Source organism: Sebastes fasciatus, chromosome 7 (assembly GCF_043250625.1).
Source record: "Sebastes fasciatus isolate fSebFas1 chromosome 7, fSebFas1.pri, whole genome shotgun sequence".
Classification (NCBI taxonomy): domain Eukaryota; kingdom Metazoa; phylum Chordata; class Actinopteri; order Perciformes; family Sebastidae; genus Sebastes; species Sebastes fasciatus.
Window position 1 is genome coordinate 19,710,120 of NC_133801.1, and position 21,662 is coordinate 19,731,781.

The 21,662-nt window shown below is 41.5% G+C and overlaps 1 protein-coding gene across 2 annotated transcripts; it reads left to right on the forward strand.

Annotated features, from left to right (window-relative positions):
* Window positions 1-351: 351 nt before the first annotated feature.
* gvin1l2 (GTPase, very large interferon inducible 1-like 2) lies at window positions 352-8,345 on the forward strand. Of its 2 annotated transcripts, XM_074642075.1 has the most exons (4): window positions 352-490; window positions 1,137-1,275; window positions 2,536-7,924; window positions 8,063-8,345. In XM_074642075.1, exons 2-4 carry the CDS (start codon window positions 1,233-1,235, stop codon window positions 8,202-8,204), a joined length of 5,574 nt encoding a protein of 1,857 aa, XP_074498176.1. In that variant the 5' UTR covers window positions 352-490; window positions 1,137-1,232; the 3' UTR covers window positions 8,205-8,345. The 2 variants fall into 2 exon arrangements, with proteins under 2 accessions (XP_074498176.1, XP_074498177.1); XM_074642076.1 differs by lacking the exon at window positions 352-490 and having other exon boundaries at window positions 1,092-1,275.
* Window positions 8,346-21,662: the final 13,317 nt, after the last annotated feature.

Here is a 21,662-nt window from a genome sequence, read left to right on the forward strand (position 1 = left end):
GGCAGCAGGTTATAGCAAGGAGAATAAGCTTTTTTTATGAATAAAAGGGAGTGTCAGTATGCCAGCTACTTATTAGTAGTAATCAGATAGATCTGAGAGACCACACATGACTAAGGGTTTGTGTGCGTCATTGTCTGGAGCCTCGCTTCTGACCCATGCAGACCAATGATAATACTTTGGGGCAGGTGGCTCTGAAAGACAGACACCGCCTGCTGCTATCTGACTATCAAGCCTGTCATATAAAGAAGTTTTACATAAGGACTAATGTCACATGTTTACTCTTGTCTACGTGTGCCTCGATGAGTACTGTGTGCGTGTGACTGATGTTCATTTTGTTCTTATGGGATTAGAATGAAGTGCAGGAATGTGCCTTATCACTGAACAGACAGGTATAAGAGCTCTCCTCACTGACTGACACAACCACAGCGGAGGTGACTGATAAAATGTGAAGGATACTTCTTATACCAAGCAGTCGTATGAGGAGAAATAGGTAAGAGCGTAATATATTGAATTTACTGCATTAATAGCATTATCACTATATTTAGGACCCAGATAGAAGATTCAGTGAGGCAAATAGGAGAGCGTATTATCGTATTCTCAAACAGATTAAAGCTCCTGAAATTGACCTGACTGAACAGGCAATATTCTTCTTAAATAAGGAGCACAAAAAGCAAACTTGTTACACAGAAGGAGTTAATCAGAAACAAATTAAGCTTTAAGCTGTGAAGTGTTAAAACTAAGCGGTAGTCACCTCAATGTTGAGCTATCAGTGATGTGTTTTATCTTTCTGACAGTCTCCAGATCTGAGGAGAGGCCACTATGGCAGCATATCATGTTCAGTCTGTCACGGTTCAGGTTTTATTAGAATGAAAAGAAAAACGAAGCTGGGAGGACAGTCTTGCTTCAGTGAAGCATTTCAGGAGGTTAAAATTCCTGACAAACCAGCCTCCTCTGTACTTTCCACAATGTGACAGCAGGCTATAACATACTCTCATCTATTGTAAGTAGGCCAACAGAGGTTTTCACATTTACATGAGGCATTAATGGTATTAGGCCAAAGAAGCTTGCAGGTACTTTTGACTGTGTTGTGCTGCCTTTTGTATGCCAGTAACATTTGTTATGAATTTTCATCACAGGTTTCCAGTCAACACTCCACGTTGTTAGTGATGCGGCTGACCACAGAACAAAAACTAATCTAAAACGGAGCGGAGAGTCACTCAGCTGGATTTATCATGTCAGTCAAGCTTCCTAAGAGGCTGAGCAGCAAAAAGAAAAGTAAGTTTCCTTTTTTGTTTTTCAGGGGTTGTGGTATCATAGAAAGGTGTTTTATTTTGAAAGGACTTTTTTGACGTACCTAATATGCTGTGGATTAATTAATTAAGATTATTGATAAAAAAAAACTACCTAACAATGTGCAAGGGAGCCTACATGCAGAAATACATAGCAAAAATAATGACTTTCTCATCCTTTGTCTTGTGGCTTTTGTGTCGAACAAAAGAATAACTACACAGGTGACAATTGACAGCTCTGTTTTTTTGCCCTATTTTGATAATCAGGTGTGCAGTGCTCTAGATAAATCAGTGGCACCTTGTAGATATGCTGCTGCAGCAACCCACGCCTACACAGCCTGTATTTCCCCTAAACCTCAGCTAATCCACATACAGTATGTTTACATTCTACTGAAGGAAGGAAGGAAGTTCATTTGAAGCTGATCACTACAGCTTCCTCCTGTAACTGCTCTGGCTTTGGAAACAAAATGAGATAAAACCTGCAGTCCAGGAGGGATGTGCTTGGATAAAAGCACACCATAGCTGAATGCTTTAATGTGTTTACCCATTAATGATAATTGAGTTGGCGGCAGAAAGTGTAAATTTGGATGTTAATGGCACCACTGGATGGTGTGTTTAAGGGGAACACTGCTGTTTTGTTTGCAGGTGTAGCTAAAACTCTGAGCTAAAATGTAATGACTAGTTAGCTACAACGATAATGTGCCTTTTCTGTTTATAAAATGTTAAAAACAAAAACTGTTAATGCTCTCTGTTATATATATAACAGTTAACAGTTAATATGTAACATTAACAAAATGAATATGAAAAGTATTGTTAATTTGATCATTCTTTAAAAATCTAAGTCTTTTGTTACTCTTAACATTAAAATTGGTCGGAGTCAACAGCTGAAAACTAGTGCACAAATTAAGGACTGATAAGAACTCAGTAAAAGTTTATATTCAGAGACATGCATCACACAATCTACATGTAATGCAAGTCAAATTTAAAATGTTCATTTTTTTTCCCACATTTTTAACAAAAACAAAAGAAACTTTGATTTGTATATTGTTTGTACTTAAACTTTACTTTTTCCAAAGTATAACTAGAACATTACCATTTTTTATTTTTTTTCCAAATTAAAGAAATTATTTCTTTCCCCAATCATGCAATTTATTTCTACATGTAAGTGCATAAAACCATATTACCATGTAAAATCTACAAATGTAGCTTATCCACAGGCTAAATGTTTAATTCTTTTTCAAACCAGAACCTCCAAAAGACAATGCCCAGGCAGAGGTCCTAAATAAGCTGGGTCTGGAGGCCTTCTGGACTACACCACTGGACCCAGCATCTATGTTGGACATCAGCACTTGGACTCTGGAGAACCAAGCCCCTATAGAGCCCAAGGATCTACCAAATGCTTTCCTGCAACGCCTTTGGCTGCTTAGCCCAGAAGCCCGGAGTCCTTGCTGCAAACCTCTGCATGATGTTCTGAACAATGCCAACAAATCACCCGAAGAGATGGTCAATGGTTTTGGAGGAGAAAGCCAGTGTGCCGTCAACCCTCTTGATCTAGTTACAGCTGTCTTTATGTCTGCCAACACTTTCCTTCAGCAGGAGATGACTGGGCACATGTTGCAATGCCAGTTTGCTGTGCCCCTGGTCCTTCCAAACATAGATCCACAAGAACCCAGTCGCTTCCTTCTTTGGCCTTTGAGAGGCGCTGTGAGCCAATGGAGGTCTCACTTTCCGGATAATAACAGGAAGGTCCAGGAGGGGGATTTGGCAAGTACATACATGCCAGTGGTTTCTTGTGTGAAGCTTGGTGACAGTTGTGTCTCTAAGTCACAGGTGCTAAACAATATTATAAGTGGACTCAGAGCTCCGTGTGACACATTTCTCCACAGGGGGATGGATGGAGGACGGCTGCCCCGAAGACTCTCCAATGGCCTGGTCGAGATTGGATGGTATCTACCCACTGGAGACAGTGCCAGTGATATTTTCCCTGTCCCCCTGGTCATCTCTAACCTCCGTGGTGATGCCAGTACACATGAGAAATGCCTCAGCCTTCTATGTCAAGCGTCTTCAGCTGTGGTTGTTTTTTGTGGGAATCTTAGGGAGAAAGATAAACAACTTCTTGCCTCCTGCAAAAGTATGGCAAGCAAGCTCATATTGATTGACGTATCAGAGGCTGAGAAGAATGAGAACAGAGTTGTGGGGTTTGTTGGTCCAACCGTTGAAGAATACATGGCGCTTCCCAGAGGATCGGTGCTGCAAGGGAAAGACTTGAGTGAGGAGGAACTGGCTAATAGGTTGTGTGACACCCTGAAAGATCTGTTACCAGATGGATTGAAACTTGTTACACTTGAAGCAGCAACGAAATTAGCAGAGGAGCTAGGCCTTAATGTAGATGAAGGGGCGGTCTGTAAAAAGGCAATGGCCACAGTGGAGGAAGCATTGAAAGGTTTAGATGAGGGATCTGCTCAATTTAGGGAGAAACAGCTTCCCTTGCAGGGGCATTTGTGGAGCAAACTTGCTGAAATAGAAAAGGAGGAGAGTAAACAGAGAAAAGAAGGAAAAGAAATCGATCCCCAACTGCAAAAAGAAAAGAAAGACATCTTGGTAGACTTGAGCAGCTACAAAATGACTCCAGCAATGAAGATTTTCACTGATGCGCTTTTCTCAAGAGATAAAGTGGAGAGGACTTATTTCCTCAGTTGGATGAAGCTGAAGCTTCGACTGAAGCAAATCGAAAAAGGAAACCGTCCACAAAATCTATTCACAAACTTGCAGACAGAAAGGAAAGATGGCATGCCAGAACATTATGATAAGCTCCAAAATGGAGCCAATGGCTACCTAGGGGACAGTGATAGTTTCAGCACAGATTCAACATTTGAAGAGGAAAACACTGAAGAGCAGCCTGAAAAGGCTGAACTGCAGCTTTCTGAACAGTTTGAGATAGGCCAAGAGTTAGAGCATCTTGAGTCCACACACGATCCAGTCAGAGAGCAGCAGTTATATGTGACGTCAAACGAAAACGAGATTCAAGGAATTCAACAAATTTCAGATCCAGTCTTTGAGGACCAAAATCGTGATTTGGAGTTTAGAGAAAATGGAACCTTGAGCTGCCAATGGAAACAAGTAAATGAACCAGAGTTGACACAGCTAGATGAACTGGAGCTGACACAACTAGATGAACCAGAGTTGACACAGCTAGATGAACTGGAGCTGACACAGGTAGATGAACCAGAGCAGACACAGGTAGATGAACCAGAGCAGACACATCTAGATGAACCAGAGCGGACACAACTAGATGAACCAGAGCGGATACAGCTAGATGAACCAGATCTGACACAGGTAGATGAACCAGAGCAGACACATCTAGATGAACCAGAGCGGACACAACTAGATGAACCAGAGCGGACACAACTAGATGAACCAGAGCGGACACAGCTAGATGAACCAGATCTGACACACCTAGATGAACCAGATCTGACACACCTAGATGAACCAGAGCGGACACAGCTAGATGAACCAGATCTGACACACCTCGATGAACCAGAGCGGACACACCTAGATGAACCAGAGATGACACAGCTAGATGAACCAGAGATGAGACTAACTCTGAGAGATTTGACTTCTTCTGCCAATCAACAGATGTGCCTAGATGTTTCCTTTGAACATCCAGTAGCCTCATGTTTACAGTCTTTGGAAACGGAACCATCTTGGCTGGGTCTTGAGCACTTCTTGCGTGAGATGGGCCTGATTTTTGAGCTAACACATACCAGCCCTGGGAGTGGGAGCCACAATGTGTTGCGTCTCCCTAGCTTAGCTACAGACCTTCTTCTCTACGGGATTCCACTTGAACTAATGGATGGAGATGCCTCAAACATCCCCATCCACTGGCTGGGCTGTGTCTTTGCAGAGCTCAAACGCCGCCTGCCTCAAGAACAATGCAGGACCCGAGTGCTGACAAACCTTGGAGCACATCATGGTAGAAACGCAGAGGTACTTTCTGCATTATTTGGGGTGAAATTTCCTGAAGGAAGGCAAAGATCCACCAGAGGGTTGTACATGGTCGCCCTGTGTCTCCCCGATAACCTCAGAAAGGACATGGAGTGTGATTTTCTGTTGTTAATTGATGTAGAAGGTCTCTGCTCAATGTCTCTAGACAACAATAGGAATACACTGATCAAGGACAATGAGATGGCCACTGTTGCAACAGGATTGAGTGATGTTTTAATGCAGAACATCGCTTCACACGCGGGTAGTGAGTTTGAAACTGACTTCACTGTCATAGTCAATGCTCTCCTACGCATCAAAGAATGTGGATCCATGCCCATTTGCCAACTCCTGGCCCAGGATGAAGGAATAAACAGCCTATTACAAGCATTACAGTTAAGACGTGTATCGGATATGCTTCAGACTGAGACTGGGGACAGAGGAACTGATAAACATGATGCAAAGACCACAAGCTGTATCACCTATCTCAAAGGGCCTTGGTACAACATGTCCCTCTCTGAACCAATTGATACGCAGTATAGTAAGGCTGTGTTACAGCTTAAGCAAAACTTGTTTGGGGCATTGAAGAAGTGTGCAGCAGAGTCTGAAGCCACAGGTTTGCCTGAATTTATGAGCTGTTTGTGTGCTGTTTGGGAGGCAGTGAAATCAGAATCATTCTCGATTGGTCTGGAAAATACTGACATAGCTTTAGCCTTCTCTTTATTGTGCACAGAGCTTTCCCAGTGGGAGGATGGTTTTCTGGAACACATGGAAAGCTGGCTTAAGGGGGCAACAAAGAAAATCATTGCCACAAAGGCAAAGGCTTTGGACGCTGTGATCCAAAATGGCCTTCTGAGTGAGCTGAAGGATGAAGCCAAAGAGGAAGTCAAAACAGAGGTGGACAAACTCAGGTCAAAAGTAGAGGCCTATTTGATGAAAGACAAACTTCTAAAAACTAACACAATCAGGCCACTCTTCATGAACAATATGGATGACCTTCAGGACAGAGTAACTGAAGAGACAATACAGAGGTTGGGGACAGTCAACGAGAGCCATTGTTCTTCAACACAGTTGGAAAAATTTGAGACCTTGCTTGAAAAAGAGCAGGAATCCAGGCTACTTGCACTGGTAGAAAACAGCAAGTCAACCAAAGCTCTCCTTCAAGATACAGAACTAGAAGAGGAGTTTGAGGGTGCGTTGAGTAAGACGTTGTCCAACTTTGACTTCAGGCCTTCAGAAACAGATGATATTACTGCAAGAGTGACCGCTATTTTGAAAGAGAATCTAATCAGCTGCGGTCTCCAGAAACACATGAAAAAACTTGAAGTCATCGGCCAAAACCAGACATCTAGCTTCAAAGTTTATGATGAGCACTTTGGATACCGCAGCAGATTAAAGCACATGTTTGACGACAACAACAGACTGCAGAGGTTAGAAGCTCATCAGGTGGCATTCAATATCATTGAAGAATACAAGCAGTTTGTAGCAGACAAATCTAGTTTACCAGCAGATTTCTCTGACAGCTACATTACAAAAATGTTAAAAAATGTTGAAAAAGCTTTGAAAGAAAAACCTATGGAAATCAAAACAGCTTTTGAAGTGGATCTGAAAGTTTATCTCTGTAGCGCTGCGTGCCAAGACTTCCAAAAGCTACATGACCGCTATGCCAAGGATAGCGAGCTTTTGACATCTATTACTGCGACCAAGAGTACGTACTTGGCAGAGTTTATCTACCAGTTCAGGAAGAGAGACCAGTGCCAGAGGATGGCTCAAGCATTCACCTCCATGGTCGTCAAACCTACAATGTTGGACTACATCTATAGACCACTGGGGATGCGTATTGTCAAAGAGATCCAAGGTAAAGCCCAGCAGTATCATTCCCCACGTGCCTTCCATCAAAGCTTGCTGGAAGAGCTGTTAGAGGAGGACCGCTTTGAAAGTTTCCTGGAATACTTGCTTTCCTATGAAGACTTCAGAGTGAGGAAGATCCAGGAGACAGTGGTGGCTCACCTCTCTGAATCAACCAACTTGGATAACTGGAGGCAACAGAGACTTGGAGAAATTGTAGGAAAGATTGCGGCAGCAGTGAGCCAAACGGCAGAAGGTACCAATGGAGTGCTGAGTGATACAAAGCCACTGCTGGAGAGAGTGTGCCTCATTTTGGAGAAAGATGCAGATGTGGATGTCACCAGGGCCTCCCTGGATGGACCATTCTTCAGTATCACCACAGAATGGGATCGCTTTGTCACATGCCTAATGGAGTTACTGGCTGCAATGCGCTTGGTCCTAGCCCAGGAGTTCACCCAAAATGTGGAGATCACCAAACTTCTTCAGTGCCTTCCAGTTCAGCCCGGAGACTCCCTCTTCAACAGAGTGAGAGGCTGTGACCAGCAATGTCCTCTCTGCAGAGCCCCCTGTGAGCTGGAGGAGATGGAACATGAGGTTCACAGGGCTCTGCTCCACAGGCCCAAGGGCATGTTGCCCCATGATCCTTTTTCTCTTAGTTGCCCTGAAAGCATGACCGAAGGCAACCCAGGCATGAGCAAAGACACACACGACATGCCTGTGGCATGGGTGGGCCTCCACTCCCTCTACTCAGACTGGAGCATCTCCGCCGAGGACCCAGACAGCCAGATGCCCGGTGCTTACTGGAGGTACTGTGTGGTTTCTTAAGGCTTAAATATCATAATTGGTTAATTTTTCTTCTACATAATCTGTTTGTTATATACAAGTATATATATATGTTTGTATGCAAATGTACCTGAAAGTAGCTAAATATTCTTTATTTACAGGTATGTGTTGGCGAGGTTCAATGAGAGGTTTGCAAAGGAATACAAGCAGGAGCCAGCAAATATTCCTGAGGAGTGGAAGAAGATCACTAAGGAGGAGGCCTTGTACAGCGTGAAGAAGGCCTTCTTCAATGGACAATGCTGATATTAGGACTACACTGTGCTGATGCTGTGTTTATCACAATACAGGTGACCTTTTACTCATCAAATTCAGATTTTATCTGGCTTTTTTATATCTTTTTATCCTATTATATCTATCAAAGACATTGATGATAATGTTAATAATGGACAGAAAATTGATCAAATGGACTTTTCATTCAAAACACTGATATTGATAACCGATTTGTTTTTATTTGCCTTTTCTGTTTATCATTTCCTTAATAAAAATAGAGTTCTGTAAAATATGCCTTTAAAATATATTCATTCAATATATCCATTAAAATCGAACTAATGACAAAAACCTATGATGTCAAAATAAAACAAGGTTTATCTTTTTAACCTTCATCTTTTAATAAGTAGGGCTGTCAATTGATTAAATATGTAATCACTGTTAATTGCAAGATTGTCCATAGTTAATCGCGATCAATTGCAAATTAATCACATATTTTTGATTTGATCAAAATGTACCTTAAAGGAAGATTTTGTCAAGTATTTAATACTCTATCAATATGGGAGTGGGTAAATATGCTTGCTTTATGCAAATGCATGTATTATTATGTACTATTGGAAATCAATTAACAACACAAAACAATGACAAATATTGTCCAGAAACCCTCACAGGTACTGCATTTAGCATAAAAAAAATGCTCAAATCATAACATGGCAAACTGCAGCCCAACAGGCAACAACAGCTGTCAGTGTGTCAGTGTGCTGACTTGACTATGACTTGCCCCAAACTGCATGTAATTATCATAAAGTGGGCATGTCTGTAAAGGGGATACTTGTTGGTACCCATAGAACCCATTTTCATTCACATATCTTGAGGTCAGAGGTCAAGGGACCCCTTTGAAAAAAGCTTTGCCAGTTTTTTCTAGCCAAGTTTCACCTAAGTTTGGACATTAATTAGCCTCCTTCGTGACAAGATGGTATGACATGTTTGGTACCAATGGATTCCTTAGGTTTTGACCAGTATCTTCACTCTAGCTTTAAAACGGAGCCCGCTACAACCTAAAAATCGCAAGTTGCATTAATGCGTTAAAGAAAGTAGTGGCGTTATAACGAATTTGCGTTAACACGTTACCGCGTTAACTTTGACAGACCTAATCATAAGGAATATGAATATATTGGGATTTAGAGAAGGGAAGAAATGTAAAATACACCAGAATCAATACATCAAATATAAATATCTCATAATTTTCTCACTATATATCCAGCATTGATTTTAAAGTATGCCAATTCCAATGTTTTGAAATGTCCAACTCGAGTGCATCTATAATTAGCCTTTTGTTTTATTCACAGTCATACAGGTTATGACGCCACATTTTAACTACAAAGATGTTACATAATTTAAGTGAAACATAAACAAATAAAAGCTTGGCCAATCAGGACCTTATTATGGAACAAGATGTACGCTGGTAATTGAAGGAGAAAAATGAGTGAAGTAGAGGGAAAAGTCAAATGGTGAAATCCACAAGAGGGCAATGTGGGATGGAGGAATCCCTGACAGTTTAACGTTGAGATGTATGTACAGGGTTCATTGATTTTATATATCTGATTTACCAAACCTGTCCTGCAACAGCTTACTATCTACTGTACCACGCCATTCATCCATCTATTAATCTGTCTATCTATTCTACTTGCACATTCAATCATTGTTAAAGAGTACTAAACAAATTAAACAGTTAATTGATCCGTCACATGTACAACAGCAAAATAAATATACATACATGTATATTATTCCTGATAAAACTGCCCTTTTGGAAGATAGTTACATGCAGTAAAATACACTGACAGTGACAGTGACTTACTGTAACTGGACAGATCTCTTCAGACAGGTCAAAGCCTGACCACAAAGGTCACCTTTGGCCTTTAGCTTGGATTCAGTACAACCACGTGACCCCAATGATCTCAGGCTGTATATGTGAAGGCTTAAAAGCTCATAGGTGCTAGGCTCTGAGCAAGGTGATGAATTTAACCAATCTGCAGCAGTTCTTAAGTCGCCCTAGAGGATCTGCGAGTCCTTCCCTTACTTCCCCTCAGCACTTTTAACACAGGGCACTGTATTTCATGTGAAAGGTCAGAGGATTTCTACATGCCACAATGTCTTTATGCCACACTTGTTCCATATATTTTGGGCTGTACAATACATGTAAAATAATTGTCATTTTTTGAAGTTCCACCTATTTTCTTCCTCCACTTCTTTTATGTCAAAACAGCTCAATCCTTTATGAATTAAATGAATCAAAGGACAATTGTTATCTATTTTTATCATCCCCTTTCTTCCTAAGAGCAAATGACTGGGTCTAGCGAGCGACCGATTGGGTTGAGCGAGCGACCGACTGGTTACCCACAGAGCCAACTCTGAGTGATTAAATAATGTACAGATAAAATCAAGTCTAGTGAACAATGTTTAACATCGGGTTGTTGCTTTTTTCACTTTTCTTTCAGGCAAATTATTTAAAAGACACATTTGAACTTCCATCATGTTTTAAGGTTTATTTTTTACCTCCTCCAGTTGTGTCTGTTTGGATGAATAATTACAGTATGGGCTAATCCTGCCTCCAGCCAGATGGAGAAAACAAAGCTTTACACACAGCAGCATGCCATGAGCAGCAGTTTTACAGACCAACAAAAGGACAAGTATAACATTGTATGTTGCAGATCGATTAAGCCCGCTGCTCTGTATGTTTTCTAGACCAGTGGTTCTCAACCTTTTTGAGTTGCGACCCCCCACTCAGTATAATCAGGTTTGTGTTCGCAACCCCCAAGTTTTGTTTAGTTTGAACAGCTAGCACCTAGGCGTTGTCCAATGTGCTCCAGGCACTGTGGACTTTTGATGCCTTTCCAGACTTTTTCTCTCCACCTGACCCGCTGGAAATCCCTCGTCAGAAACGTATGTGCATGCACACTTTGACTCTCACAAACACACTCGACAAAATCTATTCTAAGGAAAATTATATCACTGGTACAGGCGATGTAATGTAAAAAAACATTCCCCAGTCTAAATTATTATTATCATTCCCATTAGTTATTTTATTTTTTAAATTTTTCTTCTTTTTCTTTTCCCCACAATCATCTGGCGAGCCCTGGAAATGATCTCGCAACCCCCTTGGGGGTCCCGATCCCCAGGTTGAGAACCACTGTTACAGACACACTCTGAAGAAGCCAAAAAAAAAAAAGAATGCTACTGTGATGGAATTTTCCATCAATTCCTCTCTTATTGGTAGAAAGGTCAGAGTGTTTGTCAGAGTGTCCCTCTGTTGACATTCTTGGGTTGGAGTCCTGTCTAGAGGAGCCACCGTTATCTGTACAGCTGTGCCTGTAGTGGAGACCGTAGAGCCAGTCGCTAGGGCAACCAGGGTCAGAGATGCCAGAGGAACGAAGTAAGTCATAACATGATAAGGGGTAAGACACTGAGCACCGGGGAGGAAGGACAGAGTTGTGAGGCCTTCACGCAGAGAGCATCTATTGTGGAGACCTGTCAATTCTCCTTGGCCAAGCTTCAATAAACCTTCTTTTGTAAGACATCATCAGCTCCGGACCTCTTCCTTCCAAAGATAACTTGTATATCAATTATTCCATCACAATTTGGCGTCACGAACAGGATTTCAACATAACAACAGAAGTGGTAAGTGCAAATTATCTGCTTTTGCCTTACCATGTCTGTGTTTGACGAGATCTAAAAGAATCTGAAATTTAAAAAATTTAGCTATAGAGTAACACTCCATCTCAAGGGAGTAAAGTAATAATTTGGCTGAGTAATTTCTGAAATTTGAAATAGAAAATGTAATGGATAAAAGTGGAAATTGAAGTTAACCAGTTCATGGTAAAGAGGTAATATTAAAAAGGGTAATATTACACTTCCAGAAGGGTGGGTGGTGTTCAAGATAAAGTCTGTGGGGTTTAGGTACCACAGTACCACCAACAGGGGTGGTTGGGTTTCCGGGTTAGCTTCGGGCTAGACCCGACCAGGGGGGACTCCCATGAGCTCTGGTCCAAGAGGGAAAGACGTTTCCGGGGAGTTTGAAATAGAACTGCCTCGGCCAGACCAAGATTGACGACTATCCCAACTCTGTGTCCAGTGGGAAACTAGAGGTTCTGGGGGAGACCCCAGGGGCCGAGGGATATCCGTTTTATTGTTTGTGTACACGAGGCGTCGGGCTTTCGGGGCTCCGTCTTGAAAAAATAAATTGAAGCCTCACCCTGCTGGAAGGGGAAAGGAAGAAAAAAAAAAAAAGAGGAGAAGCTGTTGATGCAGAGAGGTGTTGTTGATGTGCATGTGCCCGTTTTGTGTGCCCGTTTTGTGTGTCTATACTGTTGAACTGTGATTGCTGCTTGTTTACTGATGTGCTGGTGCTTTGCGCGCTTACGCTGCTGAATTTTGCTGAATAACTGTGTGAAATTAAGTGCTGAATAAAATAGGTGCCCAAAAGTCCAAAGCAGCAAAGAAACCAGAGAAATTTACACATATGACTGTTTCCAAAACAGCCAAGGTTAAAAAATCTTATCAGTCAAAGAACCGACAGAGTAAAAGAGAAGAGTCAACCTGTCATTGATAAACACCATGCAAACACACACTTTGAGACAATGTATATGCCCTCTGATCCCGCTGGAATAGTGGGCAGACAGGCCGGACGGAAATATGTAGTTCCGTTCACAGTATTGATGTGTGATTGGACGGATGGTGAATTGCCGCATGGAGGCTCGCTTGAGACGGAGAAACTGCGGCTAACTGAGATAAATGGGCATGGAGACAATGGAAATCCAGACTGGGATTTTGCATTTATGAGAAAGTGTGCACTTTGACGGAAGAAAGTCACCGCTCTTCAAATCTGTAGTGAGAGAGTGAGTGAGAATGGCTGTGAATGGGGTTCAGATGAATTAAGAAAAAAAATGGTGGATGAATGCGTACCATTTATTGCAACATGTCACAGGCCATTGTTAAAGAACACATTGCAGACCAAAGCGGCTGAGATAGTGAGAATCAGACAAAGGCAATGATGTATGATAGGATTAAACGCCAAGGTAAAACTCCGTCCCCTCAGTGTTTGTTTGAGTATGTTGACTGCTAAAATACCACTTTTAGAGCAATTGAATTGAATTGAACAAATTCACTGTTTCACTTTACCCCAAGATAACGATAAAGCAAAAGCTTCAGAGGCAGAGTTAGGGAAAATGCAGACACAAGAGTTGATATTTTTGATCACTGCTGCAGTTGAAAGGGAGAGACGGAGAGGAGCAGACATGGCTGCCCTGCAAGGAGGCAGCAGAGCAACTGGCTCAGAATTCATTGATGATCCACCAGAGGGGCGGGGTCAAGAAACACACAGAGACACTGACACAAACACACACACCTACAGGGTGCAGGTTTTGTGTCCAGAGTAAGGGGGAGAGGCTGAAGGAATTCAGCTAACTCATTTATTAATTTTGGTATGCCAATAGATTATTAGGCGAAGGTGAATTATAACATTATCATGAGGTGTTCAAATATAATTTTGTAAAATGTATTTTTGGAGTAGAAACTTGAATAAATCTAGTTGTTTGAAGGAGATGTGTTCACAGCAATATAAAATAGATAATAGAGAGGGCTGGTTAACAGTAGCTCTAAGCAGCTTATAATACATACTTAAAAATACGAAAGCCAAGATTCTGTAGAAAGCAACCAGTGATGGTAATTGTTGCAAGATTGACCATTGCAAGACAGTTTTGACGAATTTTAAATGTTTTCTGTCAGTTTGAAAAAGTGCGTTTATAATGATCAGTGGTTAAAATGACAGTTTCTGTCAATAGTCTGGTGGCTTTGAGGAGAGCATAGTAATTGTATGTTTTTGTATATTTATAAATTATAACAATTGTGTAACTCCCTGTCGATTTTATTTAGTTTTTACCATAACCTGATGTCAAGTCATAGGCCTATTTAATAATATATGTAGCTAAGGGTTGATTTATATAACCTTAACTTGATATAGGCTACAACAAGTTTTTACAACAATTTGCAAATTGGCTAGATTTGTCACAAGATCCCACGTTAGCAATTGAAGTAAATGGTAACAGTTGAAATTTTGAACCAACCACACATTATATCACCACTATGGGTGTTTCCGGTGTTCCTATGGTAGAACCACTATCAAAAAAAAAAATCTAAAACAACAGTTGAAGGCTCAGATGTATTGCATTCATTTTTGATATCTGAAAAGTGTCCCATTAATTTGTTGGGGAGAGATTTGCCTTGCAAACTTCGTGCTTCTATTCATTGTATTCCGGACGGGTTATATTTAACTATCCCGGAAGACAAGGCCGTGCAGGCAATGCAGTTTCTAAAATCAACAATTGATCAATTGTACTGCTGGACTTTGCTAAATTTTCAGAGGATGGACACATTTACTGTCTCCAATATCCAGATAATCGCAAAGATATAACCAAAACTGCGCTATATTGATGTCTGCTATGAGGTCTCACTTAACGTTGTGAATACACTGTGGTTTTTAACCCTTCACAGGAATTAACTCGTTTGGCTGGTACCCATGTAAAAAAAAAAAAAAAAGAGAAATTAGAATGCAAGCAAATTTTGTTTGTAGGTCCAGAGGGGAGCGCTCTTTCAATGCTGTTGACAGAGAGACAAAGTGAATTATTTGATGATAATGATTCTTGGCCTCACATTGCAGTGGCAGTCACACCTGGGCATGAGCCAAGGGAACTTGGTAAAATGGTGGCTCGGTGCCAGAAATTGAGAGCCAGTAACGAGGGCTCTAAAACTCAAAAAGTAACTACATTAGGTTGTGAGTTGTACATGATCAACATGCCAGCACGTATTGAGTTACCGGACAGCACATTTATCACGCAGCAGCCTCCCCTAGTGACAGAATATGGACCTCCGTCAGAACTAGCTGAGGTTCCATCTATTTTGTGGGCCAGACATAAAAATCATGTGGGTTTTGTAAATTCAGCGCCGCCTCACCTAGTGACACTTAAGCCTAATGTTAAGCTACCTATGATACGCCAGTATAACCTCTCCCACAAAGCAATTGCAGGAATTGAAGGAGTGAATTGCTACACAAACAGCCCCTGTAACACACCCATTTTGCCAATTCCTAAGCCTGGTAGACCAGACGAGTGGCGTTTTCTGCAAGATTAGCAAGCAATTAACAACATTGTGGTTCCAATGACTCAATTAGTCCCAGACACCAATTCCATCTTAGCCTCATTACCGTCAAACTCTACGTACTACACAGTCATTGATCTATGTTCAGCTTTCTTTTCCATTCCACTGCATCCAGACAGCCAGTATCTGTTTGCGTTTACTTTTAAAGGTCGACAGCTGACCTGGCGAAGGCTAGTCCAGGGATATTCCCAGTCCCCGAGTGTGTACGCGGCAGCGGTAAAACGTGATCTGGACGATCTCGATCTGCCAGGAGGATCAAGCCTTCTTCAATATGCAGACGACCTCTTGGTGGCGTCCCCAACATTAGACGCGTGTCGCTCTGACTCCATTTTGCTGCTCAAAAGACTGGCGGAGTGTGGCCACAGGGCATCACTCACCAAACTGCAATTCTGCCTGCCTGAGGTCACGTATCTGGGTCATGTGTTGAAGAACGGCCAGCGGCTGTTGTCGCCAGAAAGAGTGAGACTGTTGTTGGATATGCATCCCCCGAGAACTAAGAAAGAAATGCATTCGTTCCTGGGGATGGCTAATTATTGCAGGAACTGGATTTTTGAGTATGCAGCTTTGGACTCTGTGTTGAAGTTATGTTAAAAGCTTTCCAAGACCTGAAACCTGCGTTGTTACAGGCCCCAGCACTGGGCCTGCCGGATTACAACTTGCTGTTCCATCTACACGTGCACGAAAAGGAGGGTTTTGCTACAGGTATCCTGGTACAGAAACATGGTTCGCGTTACCGTCCTGTCGCGTACTATTCGGCTCGATTGGGACCCGTAGTGTTGGGCATGCCAGGTTGTCTGAGAGCTGTGGCCTCAGTTGCGATGATGATTGAAAAATCAGCCCCCATAGTACTGGCTCATGACTGTGTAGTCCACGTTCCGCATGCCGTTTTACACATTTTGAACACCGCACCGACACAACACATGACAGCAGCACGACGCTCAGGTTATGAGGCTATCATTCTGTCCAGTCCACATATTACGGTGAAAACGCTCCGCACCGCTAAATCCAGCCACTCTCCTCCCACTGATCGAGACCGTCAAGGATCATGATTGCGATTACGTGATTGCAACATGTTCCTCTCCAAGGCCAGACCTCCAGCAGACACCAATCCCAAATTCAGATGTAAATTTCTACACTGATGGCTCTGTTAGCAGACCATCTGAGGTTAAATGGTTGGTTGGCTATGCCATACTTAAATATTGATTTACTGAAATATAATGATTATATAATGAAACAACAGAATTTGTTAATATTATGTTTAGCTTGAGTTTCTATCCGTTAATTGTAAAGCCAAGTAGAATAACGAGGGATAGTTTAACATTGATTGATAATATTTTCATTAATGTAATTGTTTGGGAAGTGGAAGTGGACTGTTAGTGACTGATGTGAGTGATAGTTTGCCTGTTTTTACAGTGTTGGAGATTAACAATAAATCAGGATTAAGAACAAAGAAACAGAACAATTTGATTAGAATAAAATCACCGGAGGCAAATATAGCTTTTAAGACAGAGCTCTTGAATTATGACTGCCAAGAAGTTTATGTAGATGATATTAATGAATCATTAAGCTTGTAGAAAGAAAAATAGGCTTTACAGGGAATTTATTAAATATCGAACAAAGGATCTGTTGAAAAATAAGTGTTCGTATATATTGTATTGCTCACTTATAATGCCATATATGTCATATGGTGTTGAGGTTTGGAGAAAAGTATATAAAATAAATATAGACCCGATAATTAAAATCCAGAAAAGAGCTTGTAGAATAATACATAAAGCTTCTTAGCGTGAAACTACATATCCATTATTCATAAAGTCAGTTATCTTCAAATTTTGGGATATTGTGCGTGTAAAGACATTAGAAATACTATTTCGAGTTAGGAATAAAAGCCTTCCGGTTAGTAAAAAAAAACAAACAACAAAAAAAAAAAAAACATTTAAATTAAGAGAAAGACATTTTTATTTAAGAGGGTTGTGTGGGTTTTTTTTTTAAACAGCTTAAGTGAGAACCGTTGTAAAATACAGATGTGTCTCAGTTTTGGGAGTCAAATTATGGAACAGGCTTAGTGATGAGTTGAAATTTTGTAGCTCTCTGTTGAGCTTCAAAAAAGCCTTAAAATGTGAAATAAGTAAGGATTACGATTAGAGTAAATTTTATTTTTTCTTTCCTTTGTAATGCTGATATTCTGGGTTATTTTATGGATTGTATAGGATAGAAAAAAAAAATAAGCCTTGGGGCCATTGGTCATTGATTATATGAACGTTGTTGTGTGAAAGGGATACAGTATTGGTTTATATTCACACAGATTGTAAAGTTTTGTTCTTTTTGATGTATGACCGAAATAAAACTATTCATTCATTCATAGTGAATGACTGAGAAGTGATTAATAAAAACATATTGATATCTGTAAGAAACATAGTTTCTAAGCCACTTAAACACAAACATTACCATAAAGGCCATATCTGTCCTAGTTCTCTCCTACATGTGTTGGCACATGTAGTACATGGGCCTGCACATGTAGGAAAAGGAGGGATGAATGAGGTAATTTGTTCACAATGGTTTGCGCCAGGCATCACACAGGTCTCACAAACACTTGTAGACGGATGCATGACATGCCAACAAACTAGGAGAAAGAACAGTTTGATAAAACATGACCATCTACCGCCACCATCGGGCCCTTTTGTAAATATGCAGATTGATTTTGTACATATGCCAAATTCACAAGGTTTCAAATACTTGTTGGTGATCACCGATCAGTTCTCAAAGTGGACTGAGGCGTTTGCAACAAGGAAAGAGGACGCTAGAACAGTCGTGAAGTGTCATCTAAAAGATGTCATCCCAAGATTTGGGGTGCCAATGAGAATAAATAGTGACCGGGGTCCATGTTTTGTGTCAAAAGTAACACAGGGTCTCGCCGCAGTATTAGGGTTCACATGGCAGTTACATGTTCCCTACCATGCACAGAGCTTAGGTCAAGTTGAGAGAATGAATTCCACTATCAAGGAGAGGTTGACCAAAACAATGATGAAAACAGGTCTGAAGTGGCCTGACGAATTGGGTTGTACTCCATCTGCAGTACACAAAGTGCTACGACAGGGCTAAGCCCACACGAGGTGCTCATAGGAAGAGCAATGTCAACAGGGTCAAGTCCCCCGTTGACACCACATTAAACTTTGCTTCTTTGGACTGAGGAATCCCTGGTTGATTATGTTAAAGCACTAACCAAAGTTTTAAAAAGGTATCACTTACAGGTGGCAGAACGGCTCCCAAAACGCTCGGTGGAGCCAATTCACCCGTTTCAAAGTTGGTGATCAAAATACTAATTAATTCCTTGGACAAGGTGTGCTCTCTGTTTGTCTCCCAGGTGAAAGGCCCATAATAGGTGCTGTTGGTGACCAAAACAGCGTTGAAGGTCGAGGGCAAAGCAGAATGGGTTCATGCTACAAGGTGCAGAGCAGCACCTCGTGCTACGGGAGAGGGCACGCAGGGACGTGGCAAGTGACAGGATGGTCACTCCTTCTCCTCGCACTGCTGAGTGGGTTCGGTCAGGGGACCGAGCAACCTGATTCAAGGAAATCGGAGCATGAGGGCTCTCATGTTCCAGGTGCTGAGCTGAGCCTTGAGCTCGGTAGAACAACGAGCAACCCAGTGCTTGCAACCATGAAAAGAGCCAGAGTAACAGCTCAAGCTCCACCCAGTTTGTTACGACTGGGACGTGAGCTATCAAGATGTCAAAGGTCACGTAGAGGGCTGTGACAACACTGTCCGGATTGAAGAGATGCAACAATATAACTATCTCCTCCCACCAACAACATATTTTGAATCTATTTATACCATACGTGCAAAACTAAATGAAGGAAAAACGCCACTTAAAGACCAGAGACCACTCAAACACGGCCATTCTTCTTCTCCTTCTCCTCTTCACATGTTTAGGGGCAATAATCAGAGCTCTTGTCCAGAAAACTGCTAGCACCGTGTTACAGGCTCCCCAGGTCCGTGTAAGTGTGGGAGGCCTGGCACTCCATCAGGTAGAGACCGGGCCTTTTGGTAATGCGGAGTTTCAAGATTGGGTTCAGAGGTTGGGGTTAGAAGACCTTAGTCTGGAGGAGGAGGAGGAAGAAGAGGAGGGAGAAGAGGAGAGGGAAACATGTGATATGTAATCCCACATTTCTCCAGATGTGATCATTTTTATTTTTCATGTTTGTATTTGATTGAGGTTTGATTTTGCCCGCAAGGAAAACATCCATATCACTGTGCATCGTATGTCTTGAGACCTCTCGACAGTGATGGCTCTGTGGTGCGCAAAGCACCTGAGTTGAAGAAGAAGACTTAATCAGTTATAGATAATCATTTTGAAGATGGGTACTACTCTAATATAATCAATGTTATTCATTATTGATCCCTATGATTCTGTGGGTTAAAATCAAAGCAATATTACATGTAATCACACACACATACTTATATTTCATTACACACACATCACATTAAGCCACACACCTCAGTACACACACTCACATTTTCAATAAAGATACTGCATACACATTACACTCATCACATGGATGACAGAAAACACGGAGAATGAGTTGAATCGGTTACTCTCTCAAGGCTTAATTGTTTAAGGTTTTTCAATTTTAGTTGGTGAATTTTATAAGAATCAATGTATCCTGATATTAAAGGCTGTAGGGATTAATAGTAAAAGTGTATTCTCTGTAAAATGAACTGATATTCTGCATGATTGATTTAGGAAAAATTGAGGAAAAGACTGGAGGATTTGAGGGGGGGTGTCTGAACTGCATTGATGGTGTCCGAAAGGAGGGTGAAATTGCATCCTGCTTCTGGGTACCTCTGTGGGTAAGGATACCTCTATCTCAAAAAGAGAAACAATGATTTATGATTTATGAATTGTAAATTACTTCTTTACTTAAATTTTGTGCCATGTATTTCTAATTCTATTATCTATCCTGTTTCCTTGTATAAGAAGGAAGATTGATTTTATATTAAGTTTAAAATGCAACGTGTGATGTCATTTAATCAAGTGTGTTTGGTTATATTTGAAACATAATCAGGTAAATCACCCTAGCTCACCCTGAAGATGATCGGTTTGTACGGATGTGACAATATGGATTTTCCCTCTTTTGTGATCTGAGGTTTTACCTTTGTCCGTTCCAGATAGAGTAGATAGCGCATCTGGTCTTTTTGCTCCATCTCCTGTGAAACCGAGGCGGAGTTTTTGGCCAGTTGTCAGTAGATGCATGTGACCTGCGACCTCTGTCAAAAGAGCTCTCTAGACCCTTATGGGGTTTGGGAGGTCTGCAGGTAATTTTCCTTAGGAGGCCTTAATTGGCTTGAAGACGGAACTCGTAGGTCATTGCTAGAGGTTAAGGGTGAGTTTTTTAATAATCATGATATGTAACTGTTTTTGGATTTTGACTGTTTAAATTAGTCACTACTGCGTGGGGTGGATCAGCCCTGACTTCTCCCTGGTGCTCAATTGTTAAATTGATATGTCACACTGGGAGGGGTAATTAGTGTTGATCTGTCGATCAAAGAGGAGGGGTTGTGATGGAATTTTCCATCAATTCCTCTCTTATTGGTAGAAAGGTCAGAGTGTTTGTCAGAGTGTCCCTCTGTTGACATTCTTGGGTTGGAGTCCTGTCTAGAGGAGCCACCGTTATCTGTACAGCTGTGCCTGTAGTGGAGACCGTAGAGCCAGTCGCTAGGGCAACCAGGGTCAGAGATGCCAGAGGAACGAAGTAAGTCATAACATGATAAGGGGTAAGACACTGAGCACCGGGGAGGAAGGACAGAGTTGTGAGGCCTTCACGCAGAGAGCATCTATTGTGGAGACCTGTCAATTCTCCTTGGCCAAGCTTCAATAAACCTTCTTTTGTAAGACATCATCAGCTCCGGACCTCTTCCTTCCAAAGATAACTTGTATATCAATTATTCCATCACAGCTACCAAACAACTGCCATAGGTAAATACTGAAGTCCAACCTCCTTGAAATGCAACTATTACAGTCCTGCAACAAATCCTACCCTCATGAAGGTTATAATGTTCAGTTTTTGTTGAAACGGTTTTAGAAATGTGGTGATTCAACTGGTCCTTTTTTTGGTTTCTGGGTAGGCCATGAATAGCTATCTGCATCGCTGCAAAGCAATACAGCAGAAAAACATAGCACACAGTTCTACAGCCACAAGTAGCAACAAAAGTCAAAGCAGCAAAGCTTCGCAGGACAAAGCTGTTTTGTTTTTTTCAATTGAGAGATGGTTATCACTGGGTCGA

What these genes read in the sequence shown, in the direction of transcription:
- gvin1l2 (XM_074642075.1), top strand. Translation starts at nt 1,233, where the DNA reads ATGTCAGTCAAGCTTCCTAAGAGGCTGAGCAGCAAAAAGAAAA. An exon ending in GCTGAGCAGCAAAAAGAAAA is followed by an intron (nt 1,276 to 2,535) that starts GTAAGTTTCCTT and finishes TTTTCAAACCAG; the next exon opens with AACCTCCAAAAGACAATGCC. An exon ending in ATGCCCGGTGCTTACTGGAG is followed by an intron (nt 7,925 to 8,062) that starts GTACTGTGTGGT and finishes CTTTATTTACAG; the next exon opens with GTATGTGTTGGCGAGGTTCA.